The sequence below is a fragment of the Echiichthys vipera genome (genome assembly GCF_963691815.1).
Source record: "Echiichthys vipera genome assembly, chromosome: 7".
NCBI lineage: Eukaryota > Metazoa > Chordata > Actinopteri > Perciformes > Trachinidae > Echiichthys > Echiichthys vipera.
In genome coordinates, this window is record NC_139832.1 from 9,633,240 (window position 1) to 9,652,702 (window position 19,463).

Here is a 19,463-nt window from a genome sequence, read left to right on the forward strand (position 1 = left end):
TACTCCTGGGAAGACGATGAGTGTTGTTAGGTTTAGTGTGCCTGTGTGTTGGATGTGTGATTGGATAGAACCTGCTCAAAGACAAACATGCAACTGCGCGTTCTGGAAGAGGTTGTTCTGCACCTTCATTGGAGAATAGAGAATAGTGCTCAGTTCATAAACATTAAATGAGCACTTTACTTCTATCTCCCTCTCTCTCTCTCCCTCTCTCTCTCTTTTGCATATGAGCAAATGAAAAACATGTGCAAGTGTGTGTTTGTGTGTGTGTGTGTTTGTGTGTGTGTGTGTGTGTGTGTGTGTGTGTGTGTGTGTGTGTGTGTGTGTGTGTGTGTGTGTGTGTGTGTGTGTGTGTGTGTGTGTGTGTGTGTGTAGGTTTGCAGAGAGAGAGAGAGAGAGAGACAGACGGTGACACTCATAAAAACAGTGGAAAATTGTCTCTCTTAATCCGCAGAATGGGCATTTGTCCTCTACAGAATCATTTATCATGGCCACAAAAGAGTTCCGTGGAGCAGCATCCACTGTAAGTCCCCGTGTCTCTTGCACAGTTGAGGCTTGTAGAGAGACCTCCACTGAGGCCTGGATCCCAGGTCCAGCCCTAAAAAAGTCCTCCAAGGAGTGCCTGTCTGTCCATCAGTTTTTTCCTGTTCATATTTTTTACCAACAGTTTGTACAGAGTTTTACCCGAGGCCCCCTCCAGGGAGACCGGGTGTGTTGCCTCCAACAGAGGCCCAGAGCAGTCTTTAAAATCCACAGCCAGAAAAGTGGCAGGAAAAGGGTCCTCCAGATCTATCTGTGAATGTTTTAAAAGCAGGGTGTCTTGACCTGTCAATTTATTTCTCCAGTGGTCAAGCACTTTTTTGATTACCCTGTTGGATCTCAGCTCCAGCTTATCAGCCAGCCCAGTAGGGTCCTCCAGCTGGGGCTGGCCGGTTCCACCACCTAGCCCGGCGTGGAGACGCCTGCAGGCTGCAGCGGCCTGGTCAGTGAAGGTCCTGCCCAGCTCAGGTGGTACAGCACTGACCCATACAGGACGGGCTCCTGTAGCAGCCAGTGAAGGAGTCCCCTGCTGCTGCCTCTCTTTTTAATCAGGTTCCAGACAATAAAAACACTATAAAAAACAGGAAGAGATGTTGAAAGGACCGTTCCGTCATTCATTAAAAACAAATTAAAATCAAGACCCAGGCTGTTTAAATGTCTCAGATGGACCAGGCCCTGGCCACCCTCCTCCTTAGGAAGGAAGAGGACACTCTGTGGGACCGAGTGCATCCTGTCCCAAAAGAAATCAACTAAAACCTGTTGTACCTCTGCCAGGAGAGAAACTGGGGGATCGACACAGGATAGACGAGACCAGGTTGTTCAGGATCGGGGTGCGACCTCTGTATGAAGTTTTGGAAAAAGCCATTTCCACTTGTTGAGGCGCCCCTTCACCTTCACGACAACATTCTCCAGTTTTTCTCTTTATGGGTCTTGTCCCCCAGAAAGACCCCTAGATATTTGAGTCCTCTTCTTTTCCAGTGTAGGCTACCGGGCAGCCTGAGCCGATCCCCCAGCTCCTCCCCAACCATCAGAGCCTCGCTCTTCCCCCAGTTCACCTTTTCAGGAAGATAACAATCGCTCTGTTCATGCGGGAGGAAGACTTAATGCTGCCGTAACCCACCACCTTTCCCACAGTTAACCCTGCTTCCTCCACAGACCACTGCATCGCCGGGATCAGTTTGATGGCATGAGGGAGGGAGGGAGGGAGGGAGAGAGAGAGAGAGAGAGAGAGAGAGAGAGAGAGAGAGAGAGAGAGAGAGAGAGGAGAGAGAGAGAGAGAGAGAGAGAGAGAGAGAGAGAGAGAGAGAGAGAGAGAGAGAGAGAGAGAGAGAGAAGAGAGAGAGAGAGAGAGAGAGAGAGAGAGAGAGAGAGAGAGAGAGAGAGAGAGAGACATAAGTCTTGAAAGATCAGCATCAAAACTTAATACAAGCTATTGGTAACACATCCACATGACTGAAGTCATTACATGTAACACTTCTCAGTGGAGGGAGTGAATATAATCAAAGAGGGAATGGATGAATAGTTTAATTTGCAGTTACTTGTAGCGCTTCTTGTAAGAGTACAGTCTAGTAATGGACATGGTTCCAGCTCTTGTGTGCTTCCACTGCTAAGGATGGCTGTTATCCTGCCAGTGGAGGTCGAACACCACGTTGTGCGGATTGATCCCAGAAACAGTCTCTCTTAGCAGGGTTCCAGCAGGCTTGAAACAGGCCTTGCTCAGATGATTATGTACCATTATGGAAAAGAAGCGGGCCGGTAGAATTGACTGGGAGCCTAGTAGTCCAGTGGCCAAGATCGATATATCCATATGGAGAGAAAAAGAGGGACAGTTACATGGCGATGGAAGAAGTGATGAATGGAAGTGGATGAATTCAGAGATAACATAATCAGCAACCGTATAAGCTTGATCAATGGTCTGGAAATACGATTGCTGGATTCTAGATGGCTAATAACATTTACTTACTGAGCCTTTAGAATGGCATATGTGATCAGCAGCAGGGAATGAAGACATGGCAGGGGTCTTTTACCTGGCAGACAGATCCATGGGAGGTGGCTGGTTGAATGATAGGGAAAGGACACAGTAGGCAATAGCAAGTGGGACAAAACTGGTGAGGGAAATTAAAGAGAGGCAGCGCAAGACACACACAGAACTGTTCAAACCAGTCAGACCAATGCAATCATTGTAACTCCATGACTCTATAATAAGCTGTATAGAGGAAGTATCACTGTATTTCATGCTACAATACTTATACAAATTAAACCTGTTGTTTTATTTAAAGTGCTTCAGCCTTAAATAACAGATTTTATGTGCTTTAGTCACAATCCAATGAAAAAAAAACAGCTCTACGTTCAGTGGAGGATGCGAAATGTGCCCCTTCAATTCTAATGAGAGAATGAATCCTCCACTGTATAAACATGGCTGTGAGAGGTACCATCTGTCACACTCTTTACACATGACTGACCCACGTCATTACTATAAAGTATTTGACTTAGCTCACTGTGTATTCCTGTGTAGCAAATGTAGTCACATCTAGCAAACCACGGTGAGGACTACTGGAAATATTTTTTTTAATGAACTCCTATAGGAAGCCTTGGAGAGAAGAGCAAGACAGATGGCCTACAGGGTAATTGGCCTCCGCGTATGTGTGTGCGTGTCTGTGTGTGCTATGCATCTGTGCAAAACAGTGTAAGATGTCTGTAAATGGCACACGTTAAACAACTCAGCTGTTGAGGTTCTCAAACCTTTAATTATTGGTTATTTAAGAATGTAACATGCTGTTGGCATCCACACCAGACACAGACACAACAACAGAAGCTTGTAAAAGGGGCACCGGATGAGCTTAGTACAGTGTGGGTGTCACTGCATTTTTTTCACTTATCATATATAATATTTATTTAAATGTTTTTTTGAGACTGTTTCACTACATTAAATTAACTAGAACTGGAGAAAAAAAGCAATGCATATAAAAATCACCATATTGAAAACTACTGCAATATGCACAGGTATGATACGTTATGCCACAGCGACTGACATGCTACTTACTTACAGTTACCTGTTGTCAAAGTAACACAACACGCTTTCAGGCTAGGAAGCTTTGCAGGAGCTCAAGAGTCAGAAAATATTGATTGTCAGAGCAAACAATAAAAAGATTTGACACTGTAAACAGCTCAAAGAAATTTGAATACATCCTAACTCTCAACACAGTCTGAGAGGACTGAATCTGAGCAGAACAATTACTTGCTAAAGATGGATATCCATCACAGTCCAAAAGTGTATTCACTGTGGTATTTCCTTCCCCCCAATATCATATGTGTGTGTGGATCTCTTATCTTAGTACAGTACGGTGCGGGGAATAACTCCCAGGAGCAGGACCCAAATGCAGACAAGGTCAATGAGTAAGATTCAGGATCCGGGTGAAGACGAGGGGTAAACCAAACGCGGGGATCAGGAGACGAAACACAAACGGGTGGTGGATAACAGGAACTCTGGAAACTATAACAAAAGAAATAAAGAAACGATTAACATAAATCAATGCAACACGGAAAGGGAACACGATCATAAAGTAGGTAGCCAACCAAACGAGAGACACAAACCACGATAGCAACACGGTCTGGCACCGGACATGGGTCACATCTGGCTCTTTATCCATTGCTATTACAAAGGAGACGAGCCACAGCTGGGCGGAACCACGCCTACCAGCTCCAACAGACAAACACACAGGGAAAGACACATGCAGGGAGAAACAGACAGAGGGAGACAAACTCACACAAAAGGAAGAGGGAAGAGACTGACAGGACCGAAATCCTGACAGTACAACCCACAGTACAATTAGTCACATTGTCTGCTGCGTCATGGCCAGTCTCTTCCCTCTTCCTTTTGTGTGAGTTTGTCTCCCTCTGTCTGTTGTCGTGTCCCATTATAATGCAACCTTTTTTGGTTGTTTAGTGATTTTGTCCTTGAACACCTTAAATATAAACTAATTTTATTTATGAAGAAAACGAAACAAATGCATTGAACTTATTAGTGTATTTATTTTATTTTTGTAATGTCAGCAAACACACTTTTAAGCAATTTTTTATTGTTTAAAGGATCTTGTTACTGCACTTTGGCTTTGTTCTAACACGATCCATGGGTAAAGACAAGTTATGAAACACTTTTCATTGGGCTGTTTTGTCACAACTGTGTTCTAAAATAGCCAGATAGACTGTGCTACATGTCATTCTTTAAAATTGCCTCCAGCTTGATGCGAGTAATGTACACATTTGTGCTTTACTCAAGTATAGTAGTCTTTGTATAGCTCTCTTTTCTTTACCCCATAACAGTTTTTATCCACATTCCTTTAACACTCCTCTCAGCCATGATGTATTCTCCAGGATAACTTACTTCAAAACTTCGTCGTTCAACAGATTAATCTTTTAATTTTTTTGTTGCTAAACCTGGAGAAGAGCAAACGCACTTACATTTGCACATTCACTCACAGATCTGTCTAAATAAAACATCCAAGGTTGTGCACAGTTAGCTCCTCACATTTTAAATTACTTTGGGAATGGTGATCATGTGACTCATTATGCAGTAAGATGTGTGTGTGTGTGTGTGTGTGTGTGTGTGTGTGTGTGTGTGTGTGTGTGTGTGTGTGTGTGTGTGTGTGTGTGTGTGTGTGTGTGTGTGTGTGTGTGTGTGTGTGTGTGTGTGTGTGTGTGTGTGTGTGTGTGTGTGTGTGTGTGTGTGTGTGTGTGTGTGTATTGTGCGTTGTGCATGCAAGTGTATAATGTATGGGGGATTATCAATTAGCTAAGCTAACAGCCGTAGGTGATTATCTATATAGGTTTTGAGGTGTTTAAGACACTTAGCGATTGTATAAGCCATTAGCTGCAAGAGTAATCATGCATTATTCATAACTATTACTTCATTTACAAATACACCCATGTCTTCACCTATGTTCATCTATGTTTACATGGACTTTGCAGGCTTTTGCAGGTTTTCTGTGTCCCAGTTGATACCATGGTCATTTTATTGGTTGAGGTCAATCAGACACAGCACCCACATAGCTACCCTCTTACCAGTAGAGGGTGCTCCAGGGCATCGGTGTTAACCTTATATATCTGGTCTAATACAGTAGTGGTTCATCAGCTACATCTAGATTGATGAGTGAAATCACATGGGCATTATGAACTGAATCACATGTTCAATTAATCTGTGCGTTCATGTTCCTGGATGTGTGACTCAGTAGTGAGAATCACGGGAGTCATTTTACTGATGGTAGAGAAAGGCCGGTCCTGTTAATTCTGCTCTCATTGTTAAATTACATATCGACCTTCAGCCAGCCAGCACATGGACACTTACCATGTCTATCAATCTACAATTTGGCTTTTTTTTGCCAGAGGGCCCTGTGCTCATTTACACACAAACAATATATGAACCCAAGAGAGAGCAACATGTGGTTGTAAACCAGGATGTCTGTTTTGTGCTTGTTGTAATGTGTTGTGACGTGTTGTATTAAATTAATTTTAGCCTACATTCTCATATCCAAATGTTGCTTTTAGTTACAGTTTAGCCATTGCTTCGCTAACAGGCTCTACGTTGAATGCCTTTTATAATTACTATTCTTACGACTCACTAGCAAACTTTCGTGATTTGTACAGAGCCTCTTGGGTCCCTACTTTTTTCATGCTCTCCCTCTTACTGTAATTAAAAGATGTTCATATATAGAAACTAGGGCCGGATGATATGATGTAAAATTATAGTGGTATTAAATTGAAGTCTGGAGACTAATGTCTTTATACCCTCATCATTTGATTTAATGTTACTTGACTACAGCACTAGACTAAGACATTGTTAAGAGTTAAAGCTATACTGTACAGTGGTTGTGGTTCCAGAGTTTCATATATGTTAGGCACTTATTTTTGCAGAGCTGATGCAGTGTGTGTTTTGTTTTCTCCTTTTTCACAGAGGTGTAAATCAGCTGCTATACACCATCAGGTTTGACATGGGTGAAAAGCTTTTTATATTGGTAAAACATACTGTGAAACATTGTTTGTACTTGAAAGATTTCAAGCCTTTTTCATTACAGTTGGAATGGGAATCGTCTTTGCAGCAATCTGCCCTCACTGACCTTTCACATGATTTTCTTTCAATAATGCAGTTATTGAATTCAGTCTTGGACTTTTCTCTAGTGGAATAATCTTATAATCAGTTAGTTATACTTTTTTTTTTTTTTATGTGAGCAGTACCACAACTTTTTTATTTTCAAAGTTTTGTAGTCAGCACAGGGCTTGAGGAATGTATGTGTGCGAGGGGAGACAGAAAGCATTGTCTGCACTTAATTTGCTAGTATAATGGGTAGGAGAAAGGGTGTTATTTAAAAAGAAGTATTCAACTAATTTCTTCACTCTAATTAAAACTGTGCAAGTGTTATAACAGCAGTCACCTACAGTCAAGACGGCTGTCAAAAACAGTGTCAGCGTTTGATTAAGGATTGCTTTTTATCACCTCATCATGAAATGTGATCAGTTAAATCACCTCTATATTCCACCCAAACCCACATAATCTTATGTTTGGGAGGTTGCGAAAAATTGCACAATTGTAATCCACACAATAATTAACTTTATAAACCAATGTCTAAATTATATAAAGTTTTGTTTTTCTAATATTTGTTATTATTTAAAAATATACATATATTTTAAAAACTTCAAACACATACAATACATCTCTCTGTTGTCTTTTAGGATAGCTGTGCAAGAGTTATCCTGTTCCGGGGGGCCAATAAAGAGATAAAGAACTACAACAGCCAGACCGCCTTTCAGGTATGTGTGGTATCCAAGAACAACGGCATGTTACTGTGTATATTATTGTACCTTACATCTTTGATATGTCAGAGCTGAATGGATTGAATGCCTTGTCTTACACAGCTTAATGCTGCTACATTGATTATGCTGATGCTATGCTATTAAAAACATAAGCAGCATAACTACACCCATCCCCCTCTTGCTTACCAGTGTGGTCTGCTGTCTAAATTCCAGCCTTTCTGGTTGATGATGTCCATACTAATTTGACATAGGCACTTCCTGTGCTGATCAAAGTTAATTTGTTCGTACATGCAATAAAGCAGGCTGCTCCACACAGTGCCCAGAACATTGCCACACACACATACAGATTTTTCTCTTATGTGTTCGCCCCTTTCCCTTCCTCCTACTCCTCTCTTTTCACCTCTAGGTGGCTATTATAGCAGGAAACTTTGATCTGGCTGAAATCATAAAGGTCCACAAAGCATCAGATGTTGGTAAGTTGACAGCAGTGGTGGTGTATCACCTGAGGAAGCTCAGGGAAAGTGATTACAGGTTCTATACAGAGGTGTGGGGAGATGAAGGAAAGGAACTGTGGAGAAGGTTTCAGGGGTATATTGCATCCCTGCTGAGTTGAGTTTCTCTGTCACATGTAAATACAGGAAAACTCTGCCATCTAGTGTAGACAGGATGTAATAGCTAATTTCTACATTGTGAAATGTAATGTTGGGAATTTATGGTTCATTCATTTTAAATAATTATTTAAAATGCAGCAAACAACTTTTTTTTCTGTATAAAGATATAGTGGAGTAATGGCATCCTGAGTATCTATCTAAATGATCTATCTATCATCATTGATTGTCTGTTCATTGGCTGGTCATTGTTGAGAATGTAACCCCGGCAGGTTGATACCAGTCTTGTATCACTCTGAAGGGGTTTATTTGGTAATAATTACCAGCTCCCTAGACATTACATGGTATGGTAACTTACGAAAGAAATCAATCATTTTAGACAAAATATTTACTTCAATGGAATCAAACATTTTTTGCAACAGCTGACATAAACTTGACCAGACTTCTTCCTGAAAATTGATGAACATGTTCCTGCAGATCTTCCATAGCATCAGACCGTTATACACAGCAGCTGTCAGAAATATTCAGAAATAACAAATGGCACGATGCAATAATTGACCAATCAAAATCAAATACTCAACAAAGCCGTGTAAAAACATGTTTCAAACTAATTTGTGAGTGACCTTGAGATACATGCAGTTATTTCCCTATCAAAGCATTCTGTTCACTCATATGATTTGTTGAGTCTGTTGAGATCTGCTCTCAGCCACAAGTGTTTCTTTCTCCTCTCAGTGCCTTTTAGGGAGACCCCCTCCTACACCAACCGTCGACGTATGACGCCTGGCCCCCTACCCTCTCCGCGTTCCTTGCTCCGCTCTGCGAGTGACAACAACCTGAATGGAGACCATGATCACATCCACGGTCAAGCCCCCAGAGAAATGCGTGGCCGTCAGGGTCACTCCCCTGTCCCCTCACTGCGCAGCCTGCCAGCTTTTGGGCAGCAGCACAGTAGCCTTGGAGAGGTAAGATGGAACTATTGCTGCTATGTACGTTTGTAGGTGTGTTTGAATTCTTGAATGTGTGTGTGTAGGTGCACATTTTAGCAGTAGACAAAACAAGCCAAGGAAAAAAAATAGAAAAGCAATTTAGCATAATCTCATTATATGGTGCCTTTGTTGTTTAGGTCCATTTGTTACACAAAAATGCAACATGTACATTTGATACTTGTTCTGCTCTTTGTCAGAGCCGTCATGGAGAGCTCCCTGACAGCAGTCTTCAGAGTACAGGCAGCTCCAGATCCTCCCATTCCCGCTCACCTTCGCTACATCACCTGCATGAAGAGGACAGGCCAGTTCCCAGAAGGTCCCACAGCCATGGCTACCCTCATGGACACAGCCACCGTGGAAGACTCAGGTCTGTAAGATTTTGTTTGACTTCACCTCAAACTTGGATGTTATTGTGATCACTCGTCGTTTTTGGAGACCTTTATTAACAAGGAAATCTCTTTCTTTCTGCTCCGAATTTATGTCTCCCAGTTACCAGTCTTGGTAGCTATTTTCTTTAAATAGATCATCTGTGATTGGTCTACTAGATTAAGCCCCTCCTTTGATATTCAAACCGCATTTCAAAAAGCAAAAATCCCCATGTGATGTGTCTGAATCATTTGTTAGTCACCCTGCAGCATTCTGCATCTTGTTCCATCCGCTACCGTCTGCTGCTGGTGATAAACATGACATAACATCAATCAGTGCAAAATCTTGTTTATTTATTCATGCATCAATCCCAGGTTCATATGAAAGTCGTTTTCCTGCCGACACAGTACATGCAACCTGCCAATGTGTATGAAGCATGTACTGGGAATTGAATATGAAAATGTATAGATTTATAGTGGCTGATTGAGGATTGTTATAATTGCCCTTGGGGTAGCTGTTGTGTGTCCTGTGCTCCCATCAGCTTATGAGGACACTGGTCAGTTTCACAGTGTGTGTCTGGTAAAGACAACAGCCCTATTTCAGTAACAAGCTACTGTAAACTGAAATACAACTTTTGTCCTGCTGGGAGGACAGAGAGCAAGTTACATACTATAATCTCTGTTTGTGTTTGTCTGAGTTTTTGCATGTGGCGTGTGCGTGTATGTATAGCCACTTGTGCATGGGTGCTTGCACAGTTCAGAGATAGACAGATGGAAAGCCGCTAATAATGATCACCATTGGGACCAATTGAAGGCTGCCAAGCTGTGAATGTGTTTCTATACCAGTTTGTGTGTGAGAGAGAGATTGAGAGACAGAAGACACATATGAAATTAGAGCTATGAGTAATGTCATTGGATGGGCCACTCAGTTCAAAACAGCTTGTCACTCGATTGATACATAAATCCACATGTAGTTGTGCTGCAGGGGTGCTGGAACAAATCTCCTTTTTTGTACACTGAACCATTAAACAAACTGCAGAGTAAACTAGGGCTCTGATCACATCTCGGAGCAAGAGATTGCAGTGGTTTACTGACACTTGGTTTGTTAAGCTTTTTATTATGATCATATGTCAGAGGGAGATCACCTACGTACTGCTCACATCTAATGTGATTCCTGGATCCCACACGCTCTGTGTGTGTGTGTGTGTGTGTGTGTGTGTGTGTGTGTGTGCGTGTGTGCGTGCGTGTGAAATAGTCTGACAGGGGAATTGCATTACAGACACAGCTCCAGCCGTACTCCCTTCTCCCGCTAATACTCTCTTGTCACTTTGCTCCATCCATCAAAGACTGTCTCTCTGTCTCTTCCTCTACGTCTCGCTACCTCTCATATTGTTCTTCGAACACAGACACAAACATGTACACACAGTGCGATTAATCTACTGTATGGTTTGCAGCCAGAGTGCAGTCAACAGCCTTTATTAAATCACGTAACATGCACAAGTCCCATCACATCACATCACATAGAACCTAAAACTCTTAATCATATAGTATAGGCATTGTTTCCACAATCTTAAATCTAATTATATACAGTGAATTTAATTCCCTAACAAATTCACACTGGGGTATTTACCCATCCTCCTCTCTTCCTGTCAAATGTTATGCTCCATTTTGGTTACAAACTCGGTGCTATATCTGCCACTACATTGGCATTAATGTCCACTTCCATTGTGCTCATTTTGTACAAAGTCGATTATCTAGAGAGCGAAGAAAGAGAAAGGGAAAGAGAAAAAGGAGGATAGCAGTTTTAGTAGGTCTGCTGTGTCCTGGCCTAAATGACCTTCTGTTCACAGAGAGCTGAGACCTTGTTCTTTAGTGTGCATTACCCTTCCACCAAGCATTAGAGTGAGGTGAATGTATAAAAAGCCCAAAACGAGCAGCTGGTCTCCATGGCCAGAACCTGCACCCAAGTGAGACTGATGCTGTCCTTGAATATTTTCCCTCTGATATTTCTCCCTCCCTCTCTCTGTTCCTCTCTCTGACCTTCTGTTTATGCCCGTGGTAACTCTAGAGGCATTATAGGTACCAGGGGAGTGTGAAATTAGCTTGGCCGGTCAACAGCCTGTCCAACGGCAGACGCCAGCAAGTTCCTGTGGAACTCGCCATCACTTCCTCCTCAGTGCATGTGTGCAGTGCTGCCAGGGTTCAATAGCTTGGCCAGACTTCAACAGAAAGTTTAGATGGAGACAATAGAAAGGATAGAGCTAGGTCAGGGTGGCTAATAAGAATAGATTACAAAAGAAAAAAACAAAGCTCACCAAGAAAGATAAAAGCATATAATTGTGGGTGTAATAATCTCTCCAGTTGATGCAGTTGACTGATAATAATAAGACTTGATGTTGGGTGATAATATGTGACAGAATCGTGTTTAGAACAAAGCAAATTTGTCCGTGTCAAAAGAGGTTAATTGGCCACTTACCACAATGTGCTGTCAATACAAAGAGATGATTCATCAAGAGGACACTGTCTCGACATTGCCACTGTCAGAAATTGTGATATTTAGCTGTGAACCTTAGGACCTAGTTATCGGTCTCAGTTTGGAAGAAAAGCTTGGAAGCTGCCAGATAGAAATATCATGCTACTGAGCAGATGATACCAACTATTATCTTTTCCATTTCCAGTGTGTCACACTTCAGTTCTGGGTGAACACAGAATTCACATTTTCAACCAACTTCCTTTGCACTTGTCATAGTGCTTTATCTAATATTATGGGAGAAGAATTTGACATAGAGGGCCAATGCGTAATTTTGAATGAAGATTCAGCCACACAATGTTACCTGAAACATGTTGTCCTATAAGTTTGTTGTGGTAGTTAGTGGTGCAATGAGCAGGAAACTGTGAATTACCGGCTGATGTGCTGTATCATGACCCCTCATGTGATGTATAATGACAACATGCCAAACATGAGGGTGTCCTGTTCCCTTAACCTTTCAATTATTTGTGTGTTGCTGTTCTCCTCACCTCTTTTTGACCCAAAATGCCTCCCTCTTTCTCTGCATTAGTCACACCAATGGCTGTTGGTGTGTAGATTATCCATGGTGTATTAACACAGCTAAAGGGCTGAGCTACACAGAGAAAGAAGGAGGACAGGAATAGGTAGTAAAAGGAGGAGAATATGAAGAGTTGAGCTTATTCTGCTTCACCTGTGGAGAATCCATATCAAAGGAGGACACAGTAGTATCAGTCTGTGCATTTCATAATTTGTGTCAGAGGGTGATGCTGATAGGCTAACAGTTAACTATGTGGTCATACACAATAACTCAACAATGCAGTCATGGCATGGAGTGTAGAGTCCTAGAGAAATGTACAATATATGCAACTGGTTAACAAGTCAGTAAATCTTTAACAAGTCAGAATGCATCAAAACAATGTGGATATGGTTTACAAATGGCTGAGGCTCCTCCAGGCACAGAACCGTAACATGCCAGTAGCTTAGTTACGTTAACTTCTCTTTAGCATCGTCTGCCACTCATTCTGGTCCAGGTCTTGGTAGCTGTAGGATAACATGGTAGCATTGATGTCCCTTTTGCTCGACACATCCTCAAGCTTTTCCTGGAGGATTTCAAGGCGTTCCCAGGCTCGATTGGATATGTAATCCATCCAGCATGTTATGTGTCTGCCCTGGGGTCTCCTCCAGTTTGATGTGCCCATGAGGTTTTACTTTGAGCTCCTTCTGCATATCTAAACCCTTCACCTTGTCCCTGGGGGTGAGCCCAGAGAGTCTGCAAAGGAAACCAATGTTTCCTTCATATATCCACCATCTCCTTCTTTCTGTTAGTTCCCCGGGTTCATGACCATGGGTGACGTTTGGAACTTAGTTCAACCCCCTTTAGTCCATCGCCTTTAGGCTCAACTCTCTCATCACCATCAACAGTTCAGTACAACACCTACATCACTGCAGGCACCACATCGATACACCTGTCAATCTCAGATTCTGTTTTACCCTCACTTATGAACTAAACAATAAGGTATATTCATTTCTTCAGTTTGATTGGGAGTAAATTGTTAATGACTCTCTTAGAGCAGTATTCACGCACTGGGTGGCTCAAAGAAAGACCCTGTTTCCACATATTCCCTCCACACACCCTGAGGGACTTTGTCAAAGCCTTCTTCAAGTCCATAAAGCACTTAAAGCCTTTTAGAACTTTTCAACGGTCTACAGACATTGGCCCTGTTGCTAAACACAAAGATACACCAGCAGCAGTGTACGCTATTTGAGCCATGGGACTATGGTTTGGTCATTAAAGTCCCATAATAGGGAATACTTCATTTACACCATACACTTAGATACATTTTCTAATGCAGTAAATCAGGACAAGTGAACCCACAGAAAAGTGTTAAGCAAGTATTTTAGTGTATGTGAATACTGTACTGAAAAAGATGCCAAATCATATGAATGCTGTCAGTGTTCAGTTCTTTGTTTACTCTCCCCTTTCTCAGATTGAGGTTGAGTTAATGGTGAGGTGTTGATCACACAGTTTGACCCTTTCTTCTAATTTTGCTATAATGGTGAAGTCTCTGCGAAAAAACAGATTTGCTGTTCACGACCTTAATATGTTCTGCCCAATGAGTCACACATTCTACTTCCACATTGATAGCCATAAACACTCCCACATCACGCAAGAAAGAATGAGAGAGCACATATTCATTCAAGTGCAGCAAAAGAAGGGCACCCTGATGATCATGGTGATGCAAAATGTGATGCTGATTATGACTTTGTTTATAATGTGCTCATCCCACCTTAGAGAGCAGGGCTATTTGAGGAAAAAGCCATTTACCTGAGAAGGCAAGGCAGTCATGTGAGAAAATGCTACACCGAAGCTGCTTATTTTGATAGGATCTTTGTAAATGGCCTTTTTTGACATTTGCAGTTGCATCTTCAGAGTTATGTGGACAGTTCATACATTTTGACTTCCAAATTGAGGCAGCTAGACTCATTATTGAGCTGTTTAAATGCTAACCTGTCTTCAGTGGTCACATTGATCCTAATCAAGCATCGATGATAGCTGACATACTCAGCTTATTGTCTCAAGACTTCTGATAAGGGCCACTGATCTGGAATAATCTCAGTGGTGGCTCATTCTTAAAATCACAGACGAAGAGAGTGTTTGCTCTTCATTTTGCACAAATTGTACTTAAAAATAAAATCTACATTATTTGCTTGTGGTTCACAACTGAATGTAAAGAAAACGGAACAGTTTGTCTGGATTTCTGTTCTTTCAGACCAAACAAAAATCATGTTTCAAAGATATAGTTATTAGCATTTACACAAAAGTTGGAACCCCCACACACTGTACACTATTTAGAATAGCATTTTTATTATTTTATTTGCAATTTATTTGATCTTATATCCCTTTAATTTTTATGCAGAATAAAAAGATATTGTCTGTCAAGGTCAGCATGGTCTGTGTAAACTGGATTATAACTACCACATTTAATAGCTGTAGGGCAATGTTTTTAGAATGTGAGAGATGAGAATTTAGAGAGAAGATAGTCAGGACAATACCTCATATAATTTAAGACTAATGATTTATGACAAATTGACTGCTATAGAGATCCAAGTTCATATTAGTGACTTTCATGCATTTGTTGGTCATATTTCCTTTTCTTTTATTGACAGTTTCCATCGTTACAGAGGCAGGGCTGGTGTCCTTGGAAACGATGGAGCTTTTGTAATAGCCTGCATTAGAGCTGTGTATATGTGTGTGTGTGCACATTGGATCTTACATCTGTATCATATAGAGGCTACTTATAATGAGGCACAGTTAAAGCGATGAAGGGGAACAGAGATACAACAAATCAGAATATGCAAGAACAAAAGTGGATGCAAATGTAGCACATGCTTGTACATATATATATTGCAGATATTTTTAAATAAGAATGAATCCTTTGCAAAGATATCAAGACATATATCTCTGTAGAAAAGCAAGAACAATATTTTTTAAGAGCCCTCTTGAGCACAGATGAGAAATAAATTAGAAATCCTTGAACTGTTTCTTAAAGCTTCCTGGTCACTATAACAACAAAGAAGAGTCTGCTCTTTGCTCTCATTTGGTCTAATTTCAACGTGACTGTACAAAGCTTCCTGGTAGACACTTCCAGTGGGCTGTTAAACTGTATTACAGCCAGAGAGGATATGTTATAATGTAGAAGGGAAATCTGAAATATTACAAACTCGTGGGTAGACCAAGATACTAATGCTTGCAACAGTAACTTAGACTGTATAGGGTTGAAGAACATGATCAAATCTTACATTGTAAATATAAAGAGAGCAGAAATAATATTGTTGAAATGTAATACAATTGATAAAATAACTTTAAGCACATTTTACAGATCTGTTTGGATGGTTCAGTAGTTTTATTAAAAATGGAGCAAAGAGTATTTGCCAATTTAAGCCTTAGCCTGTAAACTATCGAACAAAATCCACAAGAGGTCATTAAAAGACCGGATGCAACATACGTGTGTGTGTATATAAGAGGAGAAGGGAGCAGGAACCATCTCCCCCCCCCTCCCTTCTGACTGACACATAGATTACATGAGTCACCCCAACCATCATCAGCTCAACTGTAGAGGGCAGCTGAGGTCAAGCTGTGTACATAACCTCACAGTACGTGCAAGCTGTGGCAGAGGTGTGTGAGTGGGATTTGTGCTATTGCAATAGATATCATTTAAGGGATCTAATTTTTTTTCGCTCTCTGTGTCACTTTGACATAGCCTAATTTCCCTGTTTCTCCAGCCCTCCCTCCTCTCCGCTGTGTGTGCTGCTAACGTTCAGTGCCGGGGCTCAGACATTAACATGCGGCAGCCATCTCGGCCCCTCAGTCCCTGCGGTAATTGGAAAGCCGTCAGCAAGCCGTTGTTTCGATGGAGAGGGGGACAGAGAAAGAGGCTTTGTGAGATGGGGAAAGCAAGAAAAGCAATAGAGAGTTGGGCAAAGAAAGAGACAAACAAGGCTTGAAATGAGGACAGGGGTAGACAGAAGAATAAAGAAAGAAGTGTAAAGGGCACATGAGACTAGAATTAGGTGAATGAAAGAATGGTGGCTATAAAGAGACTGATACAACATGCCGGGGGAGGATTGGCAATAGACTGAAAGAGGATGAAAAATGTGTAGACAGGGATGAAGGCGTTTAGAGATTTCTAGTCTTTCAAGGAAATGTTGCAGAGAAAAGCATCAAAGGCCCAGTTCATAATCAAGTTGTAATGTACACAAGCAACAATTCTGAATGCAACTTACACAGTGGTGGCAAGGTAGGGATGAATGAAGACTAGGCGGAGCTCTGCCGCTGCTGTATTAGAATTCACCGCTAGAGAGAGAGAGAGAAGGAAAGAGAGAGAGTGAAGATGCAATGCGAAGAAATGTTAAGGAGAGGCATAAGAGGGTGAAATGGAAGCGAGAGAATGAGGGAAAGAAGGAGGGGATTCAAGGCGAAGGGAAAAAGGGAGGAGCAACAATTAAACCAAATGGGCTGGAGCTTTTTGCCACCAGCCCCACTGCACGCGCACACACCACACACACACACACATACACACACACACACACACACACACACACACACACACACACACACACACACACACACACCATGCACACACACACACACACACACTGCCTCAGGGAGCCATGGCGCATGCACGCTTGCAGGCAGACAGGCAGGAGGAGATCAATCGGGCTCTGGGACTATAGTGTGTATGCAAGTGTCATCGATGTGTTAGCAACATGCTGGTGGTGGCGTATGCCATGCTAGCGGAGGTGCAATGTTAGCAGGAGTGGAGGGGGCTGTCTGTGTATCTGCCTGTACGCACAGCTAGAATGCACATAGAAGGCTTGTGGTGTGTGAGTGTGAGCAGGCTGTCAAAAGGGAGGGGAGCCACGGAGCACAGCAGCAGCAGTAGCAGCAGCAGCATTGCCAGAGTGTGTGTGAGTGTGTGTGAGCCAGTGTGCGTGTGTAAGGGGTGGAGGGGAGAGGAGAGGCAGACACGGCGGGACTCCCAGGAGAAGGAGCGGGAGTCGGGGAGCAGACCCAGCCTCTCTCCTCCACAGCAGGAGCACCAGCACCAGGACCCAAGGACGAGGCAGGATCTGTAACCCAGCCTGGAGCAGCTGGAGCTGGGGACACACAGGGATCTTTTTCCCATTCTGGAGGAGGCTTCTGCTGGAGCCCCAACTCAGGATGTGTTTGATTAAGGGAGGCTTCCAGGCGGATCTGACAGACCCACACAGAGAAGGAAACAGTGCAGTCCCTCTTATCCTTAAACATTTCTGCTTCTACCTCGGTTAGGATGTGGGGGAGAGGGGAGAGATAGAAGGAGAGGGTAAAAGGGAGCAAGAAGGATATTGTCTGCTGTTAAAGAAGGAGAGTGAATAAGAAGACGGGGAGGAGGAGAGAGGGGTTGGGAGGAGTGTTCTCTCCTCTCATGACTCTCCCATGGAACACTGACTGTTGACTGTTGATCGGCAGGCACTTGCACTTGTTTATGAATCCCTCCCTTGCCAGCGTAACAACTAGGGGGTGTCACCGGGTTGCTGTCCCGCCGACGACCATGTCGGTGACCACAGGCTTCAGTTACCAGCTCCCTGGAATCACCACAGTAACATATGTGTTTGTTTACAGCCCTGGCTCAGTGCAGCGAGACCCAAGCCCCCCTCATCACACGCCTCCGGCGCTGATGGGCCCCCGCGGGCCCAAACGAAAACTCTACAGTGCTGTCCCGGGACGTACCTTCATAGTGGTGAAGCCCTACACGCCACAGGGGGAGGGAGAGATCCAACTCAACCGTGGAGAGAGAGTCAAAGGTAGGTTGTCTGCTATTATTTATGTGCATGTTTATTTCCCTCACTTAACCAACACTGTTAACTATAACTGCTATTAATATTCTGTATTTCATCGGCACTAGTCATGTTTAGGATCTCCTGTAGAGTTCATGGCTACATGTGGCTCCCATGACTGTCAGAGCTGGGTTTGTTGCAGAATAAAAGAGAAGTCATTCCTATGCTCTCATACTTCTCAGATACAAAGTGCACCATTACTTCACCATGTGTTTGGCTGCAAAGCAGTTACTGTATGTAATTGTTCAACCTGGAAGTCATTTCAGTGTCGTTTGAGCTTGACATTGTGAATTATCATTTCATCCACTTCGTAAATGTGCTGTTTTCTGCTCTACACAAGATGTCGTGGCTTTGCTTTCATGTGCTATTGTGTATACTTTTGTCTCCATCCATGCTTCACTCAAGACTATGACTGTAATGACGTAGAAGGTAAACTCCATAATATTTTTCTCACCCTGTATCTCTCCCATACACTCCAGTGTGTCAACCCTGCACCTACAGTGTAGCAATTAGTTCCTGGCCCTGTTTGAACCCACTTGAGATATGTGTGCAATCTCAGTATAAATCTGTGATTACTTCAAGGAGAGGGCATGCAAATTCAAACAGGTCCCGTGTGCTGTTGGTTGTTGGTATGCATACACACACTGTGTCCTTCTTTCTCTCTGAAAGTGCTTTCCCCTTGGACTGCTTTTCTCACTCCTCTTATCACCTGTCCACAGACACCCAGCTCCACATTGACCCCACACCCTGCATCCTGCCACTTCACATACATCACCATGGATCAAACCCACATTAGTCTAATGGAAACAGTTCCCTCATGTCCTCCGAAAGGCCATGCTGAGACCTCTCATGTTCTTTCAGATCTACAGATGCACAGGAAGTACAGATTAAGGGTCAATTTGGAATTTCAATTTGGATTTTGTGCAAACAACCACAACACACACAGACCAGGCTGTTCTCATGCATTTTTTGTAGTATTTATTCATGTGTATTCCACATATTTATCGCAAGTATATTCCACGTAGAGGAAGCAGGAGGCATAGTATAAAACAGCAAATATCCGCGCAACGAGGTAGGTTGGGGTAATGGATACGTCCCAAAACACAGGACTTTCACCTGGGCGAGCAGCATTCGTTTCCTGGGCCGTTGTTTACATGCTAAACCAAACCAAACCCTTTTTTCTAATCCTAACCAAGTGGTTTTCATGCCTTACCCTAACCATCACCTTTTGTAGGCTAAAATCGGTCATATAACGGTAGTTTCGGTACCTTGG

At 42.6% G+C, this 19,463-nt stretch overlaps 1 protein-coding gene across 1 annotated transcript in view; it reads left to right on the plus strand.

Moving 5' to 3' along the window:
- Positions 1–19,463, plus strand: part of shank3a (SH3 and multiple ankyrin repeat domains 3a) — a gene marked incomplete at both ends in the record, with an annotated part of 142,191 nt that overhangs the window by 65,137 nt on the left and 57,591 nt on the right. Inside the window, 6 exons of the mRNA XM_083917471.1 lie at positions 7,264–7,341; positions 7,751–7,817; positions 8,685–8,914; positions 9,136–9,305; positions 17,976–18,157; positions 18,596–18,619. Of these exons, the coding sequence (XP_083773597.1) occupies positions 7,264–7,341; positions 7,751–7,817; positions 8,685–8,914; positions 9,136–9,305; positions 17,976–18,157; positions 18,596–18,619 (751 nt within the window). The remainder of the gene's footprint in view (positions 1–7,263; positions 7,342–7,750; positions 7,818–8,684; positions 8,915–9,135; positions 9,306–17,975; positions 18,158–18,595; positions 18,620–19,463) is intronic.